Here is a 19,598-nt window from a genome sequence, read left to right on the forward strand (position 1 = left end):
TTTTTTGTTGTATTTTTATTGCAATACCACGAAACAGCACGGAAACACACAGTTCGAGATATTTACATTTTCTATTGGTACTAACGACATCTTACTATCCAAGCCGGTTTCTAGTCCATCGATAGTTTATTTCTCCGTGACAATAAGTTCGAGGGTTCGAGATAACAAGATGGTGTGAAGGTTGAATTTGTGAAGTGTATGCGGTTTTGTAGTATTTTTATATAGTTTCTGATAACTACTTTTTTTTTTTTTTTTAAATCGAATATTAACATAAATAATCTCGGTAACAATCAACATTAGGGTCTTCAACAGTTACCTAATACAACCGAAACGCATATAATTTAATCACGCTCAACTCTAGCTATAGGAACTAAATACACGGTTCTCATTGGTCGGAGTTGTCCGTTTCTCGCCACGTAGCTTACATATAGCAGAAAGCAAACGCCAGATGCTGTCGGCCCTCGTAGCCGAGCGGGCTGTAATGAAAATCGCTTTTGCCGTGAGTTCAAACTTGACCCAAGGAAAGTTTTTTTTTAATTTTTATAACTTTTTCATTAAAATAAGATGAAAATAATATCTATTTTCGCTTGTACACTCATGTCCAAAATGATTGTCGCATATCTATAACTGTCTTCTTGTAAGAATATAATTTGATAATTTTGCAGGGTACTTTTAATACTGATACTATGTGTATAGTCAGGAAATGTATATTTGCGGTAAATTTCATAGGAAAGAAATTATAAATACGAAAATTAGAATGAGTAAAACAAAATGTTGCTAAATGGACAAGAAAGTTTTATTTTCGTTTTATTGTTTTTATTTACTGCTCTTTTGACATGAAATTTTGCCACATACATGTCTTTGCCGATTATACACATACTAACATTATAAGAAATATCGGGCGAATTTGTTATCAAATTATATACCTACAACATATTTATAGACATGCGACAATAATTTTGGACATGAGTGTACATAATATGTAATGCATAAATTTTGCACACACAACTATATTGATAAAAAAGATTTACTTACGTTTCGAAACATAGCTGAGCGATCATCAGCAAACGAAGGAGGTTAGAAACCCCGCAGAGTTCGTTTGTTCCATCTTGACCCCTATGATAATATGTCACACTCGGCTGGTCCAACTTCAATGTAGATCTTACCTCACCTGCTTCCTTGTGACCAACTTAAAACAGGTAGCTAGGATGGAGCGCGAAAAGAAAATTTGCAACCGAAACACAAGAAATGTATTGCGAAGAGAAAAGCTTTGGAAAGCTAAGGAACAATGCAATCTTTCAGTTTAACGTCCCACGTTTATGTCCATTAGGCTAACGGAGACGAATGATTAAGGCAAATGAATAAACATTAAAATAATAGAAATGTGTTATCTATTAATATTCAAACGAAAAGAATTGTATAATGGACTTTATATGCATGTATAACATATCAAAACTTCTTGTAATTAAAAATGAAAATCACTGGCTAATGTGAATGTCTAAAAGGATTAATTCCATGAGCGAACTTGACAGAGAAAATCCCTCTTGCAAGCAAAATCTACCTATTGCAACAACAAAAATTTGCTTTCGTTCAAGGCGTATTGTATAGAGTAACGGAAGAACGTACATACTGATGATGCAACATTAAAAGCTCAAATTACGTGTTCCTAATAATGACAATTAATGTCAGCAATATTTAATTTATGCGAAATTCATTTTGAAAAATGCAGGGGACATTTAAATAGACATGGAAAGGAAATCAGCAAAATCACAACAGTACAATTCCAGCTAATTTCAAACAAAACCAAAAATTAGTTCCAAATATAAATCAATGGGGTAAAAAAAAAAAAAAAAAAAAAAAAAAAAAAAAAAAAAAAAAAAAGAGGATGGCGTAGGAACCGTGAAAGAAAGAATCTCACGACCCGCTCGGGAGAGTAATACTCCCGGAAGTACGTTTTTTTGCGCGCTACTCTAGCCAGCTGTTTTACGCGCTATCCTATTCAGTTGTTTTAAGTTGGTCACAAAACCTATATCATTTAGTACAAGGGGAACAAAACGAGCCTTATATCATGGAGTACAAGGGCAACTAAACGAGCCTTCGGGGCTTCTAACCCGTTCCTAGTAATACTACTACTAATCTGCACAAAAGTAAGTAAATCACATTTTTGAGTATTATTTTCGTATTATTTTAATTGAAAAAGTGTTGTAAAAAAATATTAAAAAAACTTTCCTCGGGCCGGGTTTGAACTCACGCCAAAAGAGATTTTCATTACTAGCATACAGCGCTAGTCCACTCGGCCACGAGGACCGACAACAACAATCATTTGAATGTAACGTGGCAAGACATAGATAACGCCAACCAATCAGAACTGTGTTTTTCGTTCCTACTTCCGGGAGCATTACTCTCCTGAGCTAGTCCTAGAATCTCCCAGAACACCCTAGTCGCAGGACGCATTTTTGCCGATCCCAAACGCTACCCTAGCTAGTTATTTTAAATCGGTCATGTAAAGTGTACAGAAAAATTTGGAGAAGTCTTTAATTTGCTCATTTGATGTTGATAACAGAACCCAACCAACCCCTCCGGGGCTTCTAACCCGTTCCTACTACTACTACTTCTACTATGAATCTGTATAGTTAAAATGCACGCTTGTTTTAATGAAAAAAAAAGTGTTATGAAAATTTAAAAAAGCATTTAAAAAATCCTTGAGTATCTTTTCAATCTTATTTTAATGATAAAAGTGTTATGAAAATTAAAAAAAAAAAAAAAATACATGGGCCGGGTTTGAATCCATGCCAAAAACGACTTTCATTACTAGTCCGCTCACTGGCACGCTCGGCTACGAGGGCCAACAGCATCTAGCGTTTGATTTCTGCTATATGTACGTAATGACTCTTGATGTCCTATCTGTATCGGCCAATAAGATCAGAGGATACCTGAAACGTTTGGGATCCGCAAATATGCTGGCAGAACGCACAGAAACCGTAAAAGTGAATGATATTTCGTACTGCCATGAGTTGCCACACAGTAGACATGCAAAGACTCTAGTGGAAGCCTGGTTGGTACAATTTAACGTATTTTTTCCCTCTTTATCAGCTTTGAAAACAGACCGTATTCTGTAGAATACGTGAGTGAGTCGTCTACTTTATTATCTTATATTTACTTTATAACATATTAAATATATGATGAATACCTAAGTATAGTATATTGCAATGTAATGTATGTCTCTGGCAAAGAAATTCCTAATATTGAAGTTTGAAAATATAATGTACTGTTTCTCATTCATATGAACTTCACTGTTTGCATTTCTATACTGTAATTAATAATACATTCAAAAAATCATATTATAACAACATGTTATAATCACAATATATGACAATATTTCTATTCTACTGGCACACTTTTCTGTCCTACTAGCGGGGCTACAGCATCATCCTATCGGACGGACAAATGCCTGGTTGTTCAATTATTAATAGCAGTGTTCGAAGCAGGGAAAAAAGAAGACAGAGACGGTATGTTTTATTACGATTTTGACTCGACATGCCGGCTATCTAAATGTTGAAATACAGTGAAGATATGTTGCATTTCTATTTACATAATGACTAAAAACCATTTGAGACCTCCTCTGTAGTTACAGGGGAAGGTCACATGGAGAGACCTTGATCCTGCGCCAAAACTTTCTGGGAAAAAAAGAAGAAAAAAACATATCCCCTTATGTTGTATTATAGAGAATTATACACGAAAATGCTCAAAAAATGAGTTTTTATATTAACAATTTTCTGCGGGAAAACTCCCGATTGAGAGGTATTCCAAACTCCCGGAAGATCCGCCCTTCACAGCAGATAACCCCTAAATTCAAACATAAGAAAGAAACAATTCATTATGGCACATCTGAATGGTAAACTGGACGAACTTTGAAGACACCTCATTTTAAAAACAAAAGGCAGGAAAAAGATAACAAAAATGTCCGTGTTGTCAACTTAGAAATTATTTCTACGTAAGAAATAAAATCCTTTAATGTGCAAAACTATTCATCAATTCCTGTGTATAAAAATGGATTTATTAAAGGTATTTACTATCTACTCTCCATTTACGTTATGTCTTGATTAAAGAGAAACTAGAGGCATACCACTGCATACCGTCTCACTTCAACCATGGTATAGCAAGAAAATATGGTTTACACAACTAAATATGCTTTAGAGTACCGATTGGAGATAAAGCTCTGAATCCTTACCGCTACTTACAGCTGGGTGTGTTGTATTGCTAGAAATTAAATGTAATTCAAATTTTACAGATAGAAATACAATTTGCTCCACCCTTCTCCCCCCAAAAAATGTTTTTCAAAGATCGTATCCGGACAATTTATTAGGACCCTAAAACGAGAATATGTCCGTTTGAGAAGCGGCATTTGGTAACCCTACATAAGTGGTTGATTATATTATGGAATACGATTTGCCCCCTGGGTTTCAATCTATTTTTGAATTAAGTTACTAAAAAAAAATTATTCGGTGTCTTTTAAGTTCACTGTATATCATAACATTCTTAGATCAATTATACACAAATTACTTATCACCTTTAGAATGTCTTAAAATATAAAAGATTTTCTTCAGTTGAAAAGTATTTTTCATATGTAATATATATATATATATATATATATATATATATATATATATATATATATATTCTGAGTTTGTTTTGGAGGATATTTTTTTTCCAATAGGACATTTTCTTCATTTAGCAAAACAATATTTTAGTTCAATAATTACAACAATAATTAATTGTAAATTTCAACAATTATGAGTTCGTCTCATAGCAACAAGGAATAAGCTGTTAATTTTACATTAGTGTCAGACGTGAGAGAGTCTGTGAACGGTGTGGTTGTGACATTGAGTAAATCTGCAGTGTGCAAATTTTATTATTTAGTTATTTATATTTATTTATTTACAAGTATTTTGTGGTACTTTATGATTTTAGATCAATATATTAAGGCTAAATCAATATGGCAGTGAATATCAACAAAAAATAGTGACTTTTAAAGAAAATGTACAATTTTTACATTAAAAAACATGATGCAGAAAACAAGTGACAATCTACTATTAGTTCTAATGTCATATCCTGAGTTAAAACAATCTACCTTTTACATCAATACTAACATAAAAATAATGAATATGTATCAAATATTATACTATTTACAACGAGTAATTTTAATTATATGATAATTTGTAAACACAACGAAGATGACTCAGTAATACTTAATGATGACTATACATTACTATCAATAGCTAAAACACTTTTATTTTTTTTAAACTAAAAGTTTTGATATCATTCTCTTTGTTGTTCTACGTAAGAATTTTATTTTTATTAGGCATTGATTTTAGTTGAATATTACTATCAATAGCTAAAACACTTTTATTTTTTTAAAAATAAAAGTTTTGATATCATTCTCTTTGTTGTTCTACGTAAGAATTTTATTTTTATTAGGCATTGATTTTAGTTGAATATTACTATCAATAGCTAAAACACTTTTATTTTTTTTAAAAAAACTAAAAGTTTTGATAGCATTCTCTTTGTTGTTCTACGTAAGAATTTTATTTTTATTAGGCATTGATTTTAGTTGAATATTACTATCAATAGCTAAAACACTTTTATTTTTTTTTAAACTAAAAGTTTTGATAGCATTCTCTTTGTTGTTCTACGTAAGAATTTTATTTTTATTAGGCATTGATTTTAGTTGAATATTACTATCAATAGCTAAAACACTTTTATTTTTTTTAAACTAAAAGTTTTGATATCATTCTCTTTGTTGTTCTACGTAAGAATTTTATTTTTATTAGGCATTGATTTTAGTTGAATATTACTATCAATAGCTAAAACACTTTTATTTTTTTTAACTAGAAGTTTTGATAGCATTCTGTTTGTTGTTCTACGTAAGTATTAATTTTATTACGCATTGATTTTAGTTGAATATTACTATTAATGGATAACACACTTCTATCATTTTAATGTTTGTAGTACTTCAGCTTCAGCAACTATATTTGGTTGCCCGGACTGGACTAAACAAAATTATGCGTATCTATAATCAATAGAGCTGAAAGGGCGGCTTCATTATTCATTCATTTATTCATGTATCACCAAATCATCTGCATATTCTTCCATGTCTTGTCAGCCTGAATTACCGCTACAGAAGTCTCGGGTGATTGGTGGGAGTCTTGGGAATTGGATAGTACTTGAATGTCTTCACATAAAATGAACATGTACCCACCCCGGCCTGCTGTTGTAAGCGTCCCATGTTTGTGTTTTACAAAGTACGTCTTTGAAAATATAAAATATATAAGAAATATTAAAACACAAAAGAATAATAGAAACGCAAATAGGAAAAACCGCACATTTTGTTCTCTTTTGGGCTGGGGGTTCTGTGTTTTTGTTGGACATGTTTCTTGTAATTCCATTTCTTTTTCCGGAGTCATTCGTTTTTGTCGAGGGGAATGGTTTTGTTGTATACTCATTCCGCTTGATCGCGTCAGCGCCACGCTGATCCGACGATAAGGGCGTGTTGAAGATATTATAAAATACGATATTCCCTCAGACATTTCTTCCAAAAATACATTTCCTTCATTTAGCAAAATAATATTTTAGTTCAATTATTAAAACAATAATTGTAAATCTCAACAATGATTTTGTTGAATTCCTCTCATACAGACAAGAACCGTCAATTTTACATTAGTGTCAGACATTGAACTAAGAGGTGGTTTGCTCAATTGTTGTTGCTATTACTTCGATCCGTACTTTATTATTATTATTATACTTTAACCAGAAAATTAGATAGTAAGGTAAAGTTAGATCTAACTTTATAAGAAAATTAATAATTAGGTAGAATAAGAAAGAGAATGCTATTAGACATTGATTTTAGCTGAATATTACTATTAACACACTTCACGATAACACACGGTAACACACTTCTATCATTTTAATGTTTGTAGTATCAAGGTCATTAACTAATTTCCGGGTACGTCTCTTCGCAACTATAATGTGTGGTCCGGATTGGACTAAACATAATTATGCGTATCCATAGTCAACAAATCCGGTTGAGATTCTGATACTACTACAAGTGCTAGAAGTGTTACTAAGAGTTCAGGGGCCAATCATTTTTCCTCCTCCATGTAGCGGACCGTCATCGTCGGGGAGGGGGTGGAGCTGAGAGGGCAGCTTCATTATTTATTCATTCATATATCACCCAATCATCTGCATATTCTTGCATGTCCTCTCAGCTGCGAATACCGCTACAGGCCTCTTGGGTGGTTGGTGGGAGTCTTGAGAATTGGATGGTCCGTGCATGTTTTCTTCCATTTGCGGTGGACATGTACCCATTCCGGCCTGCTATTTTAAGCGTTTCGTGTTTGTATTTTCCACAGTAAGTCTTTGAAAATATAAAATACTAAAAAAAAAAAAAAAAAAAAAATCATAAAAAGACAGAGATTTTCTTTCGTCTGTTAATCTATGTGATAACTCTTGAATAAAAGCGAATTTTTAATTTTCACTTAGGGACAAATGTAGTTGAAGAAGAGATTAGTAAAATCTAAACTTTAAAATTCCACTTCATTTCAAAGTAAACAGAAACATATTTCCTTATTATATATTCACTATCTGATTGTTGCCAATTTAGACACTATAAGGAACACATGCTTATCAATCTGATCAAAACACAGAGTTGGAAAGAAGTCAAATGTCTGGATTGTCAATAAACAAATGGTAATCGCAGCGCCGGGCTATGCTGATATGTTCTTTAAGAGGTCATTTATAATTTTCTATGTATCTCAAAAGTAAGGATAGTTTACTGATGGGTGAAAATAAGAAATGCGATTTTTTCAATATAGGCCCTAACAATTTATATTTAGTACTCAATATTTCAACTTTATAGCAACTTTATAGCCCAGTTGTTCTCAACCTTTTTTGACTGACGGCACACTTTACTGAACGGTAGGAATAATGCTCAGTGCTATATAGAGTCATTATAAAAACTAATTGGTTTCACTATTATAATAGATATTATTATTTATAATAAAAATATCAAACAAATAATAATAATAATATGTTATAATAGTGAAACTAATTAGTTTTTATAATGACTCTATATAGCACTAAGCATTATTGCTACCGCTGGAGGTGTTAATTGGTACAGTCTGTCTCGATTTTAACTAATTAATATTAAATTCTTCATCATTTTTAAATTCTAAAAATTCGCGACACACCTTAGGGGATTGCGTGACATGTCAGTTCAGAACCACTGTTATAGCCTACTGTGATATAACTTGTTTTTCTGGGGGAAAACCCAAAAGGGGTATTTTACACTTGAGATAAGTTTTTGTCGAATGATTTCTTCCAAAAAGAGATTTTGTCCATAGTATTTCATTAATAATAGAATAATGTTTCAAAAATCAATTCTCATTTATTATTAAAAAAAAAAAAAAAAAAAAAAAAAAAAAAAAAAAAAAAAAAAAAAAAGAGGTAGATTGCATTTGGATGGTGAGTTTTCTTTGAAGTTGTCCGAAAATATTTAATAATTTTCTTTGTACTTGATAAAAATGTTTCAGTAATAACTACAGTATAACGTGATTTAATTTAATAAATTAAAGCAAAAAAAAAAAAAAGTGTGGTGGTCTGTGCCTTTCATTATTAATTAGTTTAAGAGTATTGTGTAAAGCAGCGTTTCTCAAGCTTTTTCATTTATGGAATCCCTTTCACGTCCAAAATAAAATGGCGGAACCCACGAAAATAGTATTAAACTATTCGACAATTTATAATAGTAATGCCAATCTTTTGACGATAATACTAAGTGACTCATCTAAATTCTAACCCACTTCTAGATCAGATAGAACCTTCCCTTTTTATATTCGCTCCCTTGACATTGGTTTGTACATCGAAAAAGTCCCAAAAGTTGAAATTTCCCCACTCGGGAAAGGGGGAAAGCCCTCCCAGAAGATTTGTAGTTGCTTTTTCTTTCGAATTTCGAAACCTTTTTTGTTACGGTTCGAAAGAAGTGTCGGAAAGAATCTATTGTCATTTTCATTTTCTTCAAAAATTCATATATATAAGTATTCCGGTTCAAACTTCCAAAAACAAATTCGGAAGGACCCAAAATTCAAACCAACTTTTAGATGAGATAGAGACATGAATTTTTTATTCAATTCCTCGAGGTCGGTTTATATGGAATCCCTAGACACTCTTTGCGGAACCTCTGGGTTGGGGTTCCGCGAAACACACTTTGAGAAAAGCTGATGTAAAGAAAGCAATGTAAAATAATTTATTTTTATGCTTTATTTATTTTTTTTTTTAGTAAAAATCAACAAACTTAACAAACAACAAAACTTAATTCACAATAAAACAACGAAAGCACAAAGTTCGTATACATCAAAATATTGAATATTGTGCGAAAAGTTACGAATACAAATTAGAAGAATGTGACTCGAAGGACAATAAAGAATGTATTCTTAATAAGGGAAGGAAAACAAAGCAATTTCGTTATATGTAAATACAGTTACAATACTAATTATAAAAATGAAACTTTGTGTTTCGTTTCAACACAAAATCCAGTTGTTACATAATGAGCTGCATATCGGAAGAAATAGTGTCTATTCAGTCTTACTTCTAAATTACCATAAAAACAAAATCATATTTATCTGAAGCATTCTTATTACTGCTGGTCTACTGACACGAAATTGTTTAGCACTATGCCATGTAAAGTTCCGTCTTACTGAGAGCACCAATCCAACCGTATCATATCGCTACTATCGAGAACAACTATATGATCAATTTACAATCTAGATTTTCAAACACTTTAAGAATGCATTGTTTCGGTTTGATTCTTGGTAGCTTGTAGAAGCATTGAATCAACAACGTTGTTGTATTATTTTCTTCTTTTTATAGCGGTTATATAAATCATTAGAACAAATGAACGTCAGTGTGGACACATGGAAAACAACACAAGAGGTTCTTACATGATTGTTAACAGATACCCTTACATAACATTATAAATTTTTCAAAAAGTCACTTAGCTTTCATGTCTGAATGCTTCGTCATCAGATTGCAGAAAGAAAGAAGAAAAAAACAATTACACGAGATAAGGACGTTCACTCAAGTATTGCAATTAACCACATTTAAGTTATACTGGCCAAATGTGACGCTTGAACGAGTGTATTTGTGTAATATTTTTCATGTTTTTCTACGCTCTGATGACAGGACAATCAGACTTGAAAACTACAAGCTTTTTTTTATATATATATAAAGTTTAGCGACCCTTTTCAGTATTGAGGGTATATGAGACGTGGACCTACAGTGTAATGTAGATCCAGCTGGAACTCAAATCCAGGGCCCTGTGCACCAACCACTAGACCAGCAAAAAGATTACGTTCTATTTACTTTTCTCTGTAGTTCTTATCAAGTAAGCATCTACTACATATATTTAAGTCCAGATAAATGGATTGTCATTATGGTACATTTAGTATACTGGTTGACATTTGAATCTAGTATCACATACAAATGTATTTTTAAATAAGCGCACATTATGTTCTACTTTTTTGGTTTAAGACTCGTTTATGACATTAAAGCTAAAAGTTGTATCCTTCAAAACACTAAATAACAAGATATCACACATACACAGGTAAATCGCTAATTAACTCTCTTTTTTTTTTTTTTCTTTAAAAACAAGACTTTGGCAGTGCTTTACGTTTTTGATTTTCTTCACACAGGACGCTTCGAATGAATTCGGACACACACACATGCTTACATTCAACTATCACATATTTTTCCTTATTCAGTATGTCACTTGATACTCTGAAATACACACAGTGTTATATATGATAATTAATAAAATTAACCTAGGACATGAGACTGAATATATTGTAGCGTTATTTCTTCACATTTTTCTGTGTCGCCAGGGACTGACGTCACCATTTGACAAAGGAAATCGTTTTGCCTCTGGCAATTCTTTTCCTTACCGGGTTCTGCGTCACTTACATAGAACCTATGGGAAGAAAATATAACAAATTTGATTATTATGTATGTTATTTTGTTGATACAAGCATACTGTAATGAAGTTTGGACAATTAAAAATCTAACAAGTAAACACTTCCAAAATGTTTAAGAGAGAAAAAAACAAAGAAGTTCGAAACAATAAGTCAAAGCTAATTTTTAATTTGTTAACTACCTTGCAAATGGGAATTCTTGGTTGAAAACAAGAAGTCAAAATATATATTTTTCAGAAAATCCCAAAAAAGCAGAAATATCGTCACCCTAAATTACATACCTGATTCGAATCTGAATTAGAAATTAAAATTGCTTAAAATGATCATTTTTTAACCTTATAATCAGGCTTATCTCATGTGTCTATTTATTGAAAAATACGGGGTAAAAGAAAATCCAACTTTGAGAAGATAACATTGTTCTCAACGGTATAAGTATATTGATAGGGGCTCTGCGATAAAGCGTTCACCTTTTGTGTGTTGAGTCAGGGCCGGCGCGAGGCCCATGTGAAAGATACGGTCGCATTGAGCCAGTGCCGTGTCCAAGGGAAGGGGGGGGGGGGGGGGAAGCGAGCGGGACGCGCGAAGTAAAAGTATGCAAAATTCGAGAGGAACAAAAAAACGAAAATAAGGGGAAAAAAGGGAGAAAAATTACTTAGAATATTTTAAATCAACATCAGAAACGATTGTCAGATTTAACCATACTTTCCATGGGAACGCAAAGAGTGTTGTTACTGAACTTTGACCAGTTAATCAATGACTTCGCATCGAAGAAAGCCAGGACCCAGACAACACGTACGTGTACGGCACATGTGTACTATCCATGCATAAGTCGTACATCTGCATATGTGCATTTGTGTGGATGATGCACATACATAACCCATGCTTAAGCCGTACATGTGAATTTGCGTGGATGAAGCACACATACATAACTTGTGCATGTGCACATGTGCATTTGCATGGATGAAGCACACATTTATATAGCCCGTGCCTAAGCCGTTATATTCACATGTGCATTTGTGTGGATTAAGCACACGTACATAACTTGTGCTTAAGCAGTTATGTGCACATGTGCATTTGCGTGGATGAAGCACACATTTATTTAACCCGTGCTTAAGCCATTATGTATACATGTGCATTTGTATGGATGAAACACACGTATAAAGTCGTGCATTGCACGTGTGCATTTGCGTGGATGAAGCACATTTAAATAAGCTACTGTACATGTGTATGGCACGTCCATAATACCGTGCAAGTGTATACTTTTACTTTCATTCTCCTAGTATTTAAAACATGCAATATGGTCATTGTACTTTTAATTGAAAGTTCTTTTTTCCTCCAGGCGGTGTTATAGAGACTTTTCGACGAATGACAGCTGAATGACTGTAAAAGCTCCGTAACGTCCGCTTGAGCTAGGATATAAGATCAACAGGTGGCAGAACTGTACTGATGTAACTACTGTAAGACAGTTCATGGGTTTACAAAATTATTTTCGTGACCGATTACAGCTGAAAAGGTTGCGTTATTTGTTACTGGGAAAACATATCAAATATACAACCTAAAGCTTTGCTCCTTGCAAATAATAAACTCCAAAAGTAAAATTCTTACTGACAATTATTAGTTACTTCTGATATACTTGGAAGGTAATGCCTTGGGTGTTGCTCATAAACGCAATACCGCTCCTGGACTTGATACTATCACCTATCGCCATATCAAAGAAGGTCCTTATGTTCTGCTTTACTTACTCTCCCTGATTTTCACCTTTGTTCTCCGTACAGGATTTATTCCTGCTGACTGGAAAACTTCTAAAACCTTAATGTTTCTGAAACCCGGTAAGCCAGCAACCTCTGTCTCATCATACCGCCCTATACAACTTACTTTAGTCTTCTGTAAAATCCTTGAACGAATCTTAGTCTCCCGTCTTCATATTCATCTCACTACTCACGACTCCATCCCTATTCATCAAGCAGGTTTTAGACCATCTTTCAGTATTAATGATCAACTTCTTCGCCTCACAACACATATCACCAATCAATACAACCTCCTGAAACCTTCTTGTCTTGTGCTCTTTGATTTAGAAAAAGCATTCGACAAAGTTTGGCATAGCGGACTCTTGTATAAACTGTACTCATTCCACCTTCCATATTGTTATATTCGCTTCATCTTTCACTTCCTTTCCTGCCGCCTGACATACATCTCCATTAACAACAATCTCTCACATCCTGTCTTCATTCGTTCAGGCGTTCCACAAGGTTCCGCCCTTTCCCCTTTACTGTATTTACTGTACGTAGCGGACTTCCCTCGCCTTCCTCGCAATGTCAGTCTATTCCAATATGCTGATGACACGGCCTTCTTAGCCATTGGCAACACTATTCATCAGATAAATTCTATTCTTCAAGAAGCCATAAATTCTTTCTACACCTGGTGTCAACATTGGCGTCTCAAAATCAATGCGGATAAGACTCAGGCAATTGTGTTTCTTCCTCCTGGTTCACGTAGCCGCATCCATCGTAATCCCACAAGACTCCGTCTACAGGTCGATAATTCACCTATCTCCGCAAGCAAAACGGTCACCTATCTCGGCATAATTTCGATTCTCAGCTGAAATGGAATGCTCATCTTAAACGCATTCGAGCCAAAGCCACAAACCGCCTGAACCTCCTCCGTCGCCTTATAGGTACCACTTGGGGTCTCCAAGCAAATACGGTCTTAAACACCTATAAAGTATTCATGCGGCCTGTCTTGACGTATGGGTATACAGCTTGGGTCGATGCCCCGATTTCCTTTTACAAACGCTTGCTCATTTTAGGACGCCATGCCCTACGTCTTGCTTACCGTATTAGGCTTCCTAGTCCTACCAGAGATCTGTATGCTCGGACCCCCTTCGCCAACCTTCTGTATCACCTGGAAGATTTGCGACTTCGCTATATAACGAAGCGATTCCAGAATCACCATCCTATGCTATTCGACACCATGCACCATGATGCTACATTTCGCAAGTCCTCTGCACCCTTACGCCATACACCATTATCTCTATTATTCACAATCTATCATTATACTCTCCCGCCCAACAGTCCATTCCTACCAATCATCGAAGATCACATCACAGACTTGAACTCACCTTACATACTTCCATCATATGTCGCACAGTAATCCTTCCGTACTAACAGGGCTCCCCATGTCTCCATTATATCCAGAGCAGCTCCTCGATAAGAAGATAACCTGCATTCGTCCGACTAACATTTCCCTAGTGTTGTATCGTCAATCGCACCTCACACTCATCTTATCACATGACCATCATTTTCTATAGTATCGCTTATACCTATATTAATTTGTATTGTATATATTAATTTGTATTCTCTGTATTTATTTGTTTTGTATATATTAATTTGTATTGTATATCTTACTTTGTATTGTCATAGTTGTCCTCAAATCCTGACTCACTTTCCGCTCCTAATGATTATGGCCACAAGGCCATAATGACCATTATTGATTTGGAATAAATAAATAATAAATAAATAAATAAAACCCTCAATTAACCAACTACATGTACTGTAACATCCCCAGATTCCCTCACTCCCTCATCCCGAATAAAGGGCGTAACCCTTTGGGCGGGCGCTAGCCTCGGCTAGCAAAAAAAAAAAATCTTGGGTGTTATAGATGATGTTACTGCGTAAGGTACCAAATATATAAACTCTTTTTTTTTCGTTGCATCTCGAGTATGCTTTTACATCGCCTCTGCACTACGAGGAAGTCACCTGTGTCCTACATGTAAGTCATCTGGGTACTGCGTGTAAATCATATCTGTCCTACATGTAAATCACCCGGGTACTGCGTGTAAATCATCTGCGTGCTACGTGTAAATCACTTCTGTCGTACATGTAAATCACCTGTGCACTACATGTAAATCGAATACGTGCTACGTATAAATCAACTGTGCGGTAGGTGTAAATCATTTGTGCAGGTCTTGTGCATTGCACATGTACTGCGCACGCGAAAATGTTGAATAGGACCTGTAACGCTTATGTGCATCACATGTACAGGCGTGCATTTATACAGATGATGCACATGTTGCATCCGTGCAATTGTACATGTACTATACGGGTATTGTACGTGCATTGTGCTGTCTGGGGAGGATCAGTTGATAGGTATGTAATTTTCAGAAAAATGCATTAGCAATGGACTTACTTATCGTCTCACATAAAGGTTTTAATTTAACTAGTTTTGTCAATATCAGTACAAACTAGTATGTACTTAATCTTTTTCCTGCTTTAGGAAGTGGTCCTATAATGATACTCATGTTAAGAAAACGCATGAGCACATATACATAAAATGGAAGGAAAAAGTAATAAAAAGTGCTCAAAATCAAGGAAAAGCAGGGTTTGTTTTTGAAAATTTTCTTTCGTTTCGTGCTAACCATGGTGGCGCTTCGCGGCTGGTCTATTGATCTCACTCATATGTCCATTGTATACTCTCGTCCCGGGCGCTTATTTTCCACGGCACGGCACTGCATTGAGCGCTGGCCAAACCAACAACGAAAGGACTTACCCAGCACTCTCATCCTAATACTTTAAATACTATAAATATCTGTATGACCTCCCCAGCATTCAAAATTGGGAAAGAACAAACTTAGAATGTGTTCCATCAACCTCCAGTTGCATTTGACCCATGTAAGCGAGTGTGATATCAACGGAAATGAGTTGCTATGAAAGTATATTGAGCTCAAATATTCTTATTGGCTTAAGAATTTTACCATTCTAGTGTCAGTTGCCAGCAAAAAAAGATTTTCTAAACTTAAAAAAAAAGAAAGAAAGAAAATCCTCAGGCCTTCGTTTTGCAAGAACGTTTGAACAGTCTAGTAACGTGAGCAACACGAAATGAAGTTCTGAACATCATAAATGTAGAAATAGTATTAAGAGATTTTGTCAAACACAGGAGCAGAAAATTACAATTTTGATGTTTTGTGTTTTAGCTGAAACTTCTCAGAAACTTTGTACCTATTCTCAACTTGTTCAAATTGAATTATTTGATCGGTCGGGTGGTTCAAGAAGTATGAAGTGAGAAACATAGTCACTTTCATTTATCTATCTGTCTATCCATCCATCTATCTATCTATCTATCTATCTATCTATCTATCTATCTATCTATCTATATATATATATATATATATATATATATATATATATATATATATATATATATATATGGTAGATAGATATAGATATAGATATAGATATTCTCATAGAGAGTCATAGAGAGTATTGGATATATAACATACCTGCAGTAGAGGTCCAAAAGCGTCTTATCTTGAGCCATTCGGTGCACTAATTTGTCCACATCTTCTGGCAATGAAGAATTAGTTCCGTAGGCTTCGTTAAAAGAATACAGCTTATACCATGACGGATTTTGATGTGGATTTAGATTTGCAGCTGTTAGATTGTAAACCCATGCTTCATGATCCAACACTTTCTGTTATTGGAGAAAATTAAAATACATCAGTGGAAGGATATAATTTATTTTGATTATTAGAAAATTAATGTAAGACTTCGTATCTTCACATAAGGATGACGTAAAAACTGCTCGGTTTATTAGGGAATTAATTTGTCAAATAAAAAAGGAATTTGTCCTAGGTTGGATTAAATGCCATTCGCCTTAGCTACTAAGAAAATACTACAGCCAGGTGACCGGCATTAAAGAAAGGCTGGTTTCTGAAAACTCAAAACTTTGATTATGATCTAATAAATGCATAATGTGATGACAGCTCCAGCCATAATACGTAACTTTTGGTTATTGACGTAGTGAGTTCATTTAGTAAGTCAATTATTAAAGTAAATTCTTCACTAGTGGAAGGTGGCATAAAAGTTCAACATAGATGACTTTACCATGAAATGTACCAAGAGGTCTTCATTGTTCGATTTCCACCAGTGTAAAAATTGCGTTGAATTAGAATAGCATTTTCCACAAAATATTACAAATTCTACTAAAATTTGCCTATGGCTTTGTGTAAAATTTTGATATTTAATAAGTAAACGAATGTTACAAAAACGTAACATATGTTGTCAACAAATTTTGAAATGCTATTACGTACAACTCATTGAACAACTATCCAACTGTTGAGTGTATCAAATTAATTCAATATTCGTTAAAAAAAAAAAAAAAAAAAAAAAAAAAAAAAAAAAAAAAAAAAAGTAGCAACTTCAATGGATTGTAGAGACCATTGAAATTATCCAATCAAAAACGAGAACGATGAAATGGTTTAATAATCATTACAACTAATCAGACTCGTGTTTCACTGTGCATTGAATTCTACAGTCATAAAAGGAAGATTGGTGTTCCTCAAGCTATGTATTGCTTTAGCTCATCATTAATTGCAATCTTCCGCCATTCTTTATGAAACCAAAATAATGGAAACATACAGACGGCAAATTATGGCCATACAGAGGTAATACATTATTTCCTAAAGAAAAATCAAACACGTTGCTGTCATGTATACGTCACGTGTGGACATGCATATCGTTAAGGAATGTTGGAGTTTGTTCTGTGTTACACAAGAGTTCGTCACAGTTCGGTTGTATACATAAGCGTTGGATAATTCTTCAGTTTCAGAAAGACATGCCAAGAAGTCGGCTGGTTTTTCGTTTACTAGTTCAAATACATTTAAACAAAGAACTGTCAAATGAGACGGTGCGACTTCAAGACATATTTACGATAAGGCACAGTATAACAGTAACAATTCCGTTGCGTAAAGAAAGAAAGGAATATTTACTAACAAGCACTATAGGGTGTATTTATTTCTGTAATTTGCATTATAGATTCTGGAAGAAATGAGAGTAAATTAGTGATACGCTTTTCACATTTATATCAGTTAAATATTTGACAGATTCAATAATGTAAGAGATACAGCTACCATTAACTTAGGCTTTTGATAATCATAAATAAAATTGGAGTATATTTGCAGGGCACTAAATGACAGCTAAACCCTGTTCTATATAGAGAAACAAATTTCTACATAACTTGGAAGTATGGCATATAATATCTTTTCATTGGTGTTACGGGTTTTCACAAAGTAAAAAATCCTTTTATCATGTCGTAAGTTTAGAAGCGTAGCAGAATACTACATACTGAAGAAGGGACCAACGAAGCCTTTGAAACAATTTGTGTTATAATAAATACAAGGATATTAGGTAAGATATCTTTTATTTTCCCAATGATTTTGATAACATAACAGTCTGTCAATGTCAATGACAAGAGGACAAAGAAGTTAGGGTCAAATAGGCAAAATAGAATTATCCGAAGAATCAGTACGAATATAAGCTCAAACATAGAGGAAATAGTTGCACCTACAGCTATCCTATTAGTGGAAACCATTGGATGGGCTCTTCTCTTTATCCTGTTGTTTCCCAAACTTTAAAACCGATATTTCTACAATTCAAAATTTCACCACTGATTTCACCCAAAAAGTTGCGCTCAAAATCGGTAATAAAACAATGTTATTACATAGATCAAAAAATTTTATAGGTACAAGACCGTGTGTGGCTGCAAGAAAATTATGTTATGTGAAAGTGAAACAAAAAAATCCGTTTCAAAGAATATGTCCGAGACGTTAAGTACAGCAGATGTAAAGTACGCCTTTTCAAACATAACAACAAAAAAAAAAAAAAAAAAAAACTTTAATCGTATTCAAGGTGTAAAATTACTTCATATATATATATATAAATATATATAAATCTTTTCTTACTGATTCTTCATGTAATCCTATCTTAGCTCTGCGTACATTTAGCATATTCCCTTGTCCTTGCACCTTCGCTAATGACAGTTATTAGGATTTGTTGTCGAACTGTTAAGAATAAACATTCCTTCTCTTTCACACAAATGAACCATAAATACTATATTTTATCTAAGGACTGTTAACTTACTTACCCATGTAGCATCGTCGCGTTCACCATCAACATGGAACACGTGATATGTAGGGTTGAGATCAACGTATGTAGTGCCACTTCCTGTAAGAAATGCGATATTGCTGGGCCGAGAAGGATCATCCAAATCGTAAACGAGGTAGAATTCATCGTTATGAGTGTGGCCGTAAAACTGAGCAGCTACGATTCCCTGGAATCTGAATAAAAATAATATTTATTTATTTGTTCATTTATTTATTTATTGAGTATGGAAATTACAGATAGCAATTCTATTACGATTTCCTTAACTAACTAACTAACTAACTAACTCTATGGCCTATGGAACCCGGAGGTTCAGTGCTGCGTTTACAAAAGCTCTCCACTGACTTCTATCCTTAGCTAATTGCATCCAGTTTCTACTTTGTATTCCTATCTCTGCGAGATCCATCTTAATATTATCCTCCCATCTGCGCCTAGGTCTTCCTAATGGTCGTTTTCCTATGGGTCTACCAGTCAAGACTTTGAAAGCGTTTCTACTTTCTTCCATTCTAGCTACATGACCTGCCCACCTAAGCCTCCTAGACTTGACGACCCTAACAATGTTGGGTAAACCGTATAAACTATGTAGTTCCTCGTTATGAAGCTTCCGCCATTCCCCATTCTCGTTCCTCTTGGCTCCGAATATTCT

General features: G+C 34.2%; 1 protein-coding gene across 1 annotated transcript in view; it reads right to left on the minus strand.

Moving 5' to 3' along the window:
• Positions 1 to 8,467: 8,467 nt before the first annotated feature.
• The window catches only part of LOC145684118 (sphingomyelin phosphodiesterase-like), a 111,585-nt gene continuing 100,454 nt past the window's right edge, over positions 8,468 to 19,598 (minus strand). The window contains exons 8-10 of the mRNA XM_081756043.1: positions 18,936 to 19,128; positions 16,294 to 16,484; positions 8,468 to 11,017 (exon numbers count right to left, since the gene is read on the minus strand). Coding sequence (XP_081612169.1) covers positions 10,867 to 11,017; positions 16,294 to 16,484; positions 18,936 to 19,128 — 535 coding nt within the window. The 3' untranslated portion in view covers positions 8,468 to 10,866. The remainder of the gene's footprint in view (positions 11,018 to 16,293; positions 16,485 to 18,935; positions 19,129 to 19,598) is intronic.

Source organism: Thermobia domestica, chromosome 4 (assembly GCF_964235325.1).
Source record: "Thermobia domestica chromosome 4, izTheDome1.hap1.1, whole genome shotgun sequence".
Taxonomy (NCBI): domain Eukaryota; kingdom Metazoa; phylum Arthropoda; class Insecta; order Zygentoma; family Lepismatidae; genus Thermobia; species Thermobia domestica.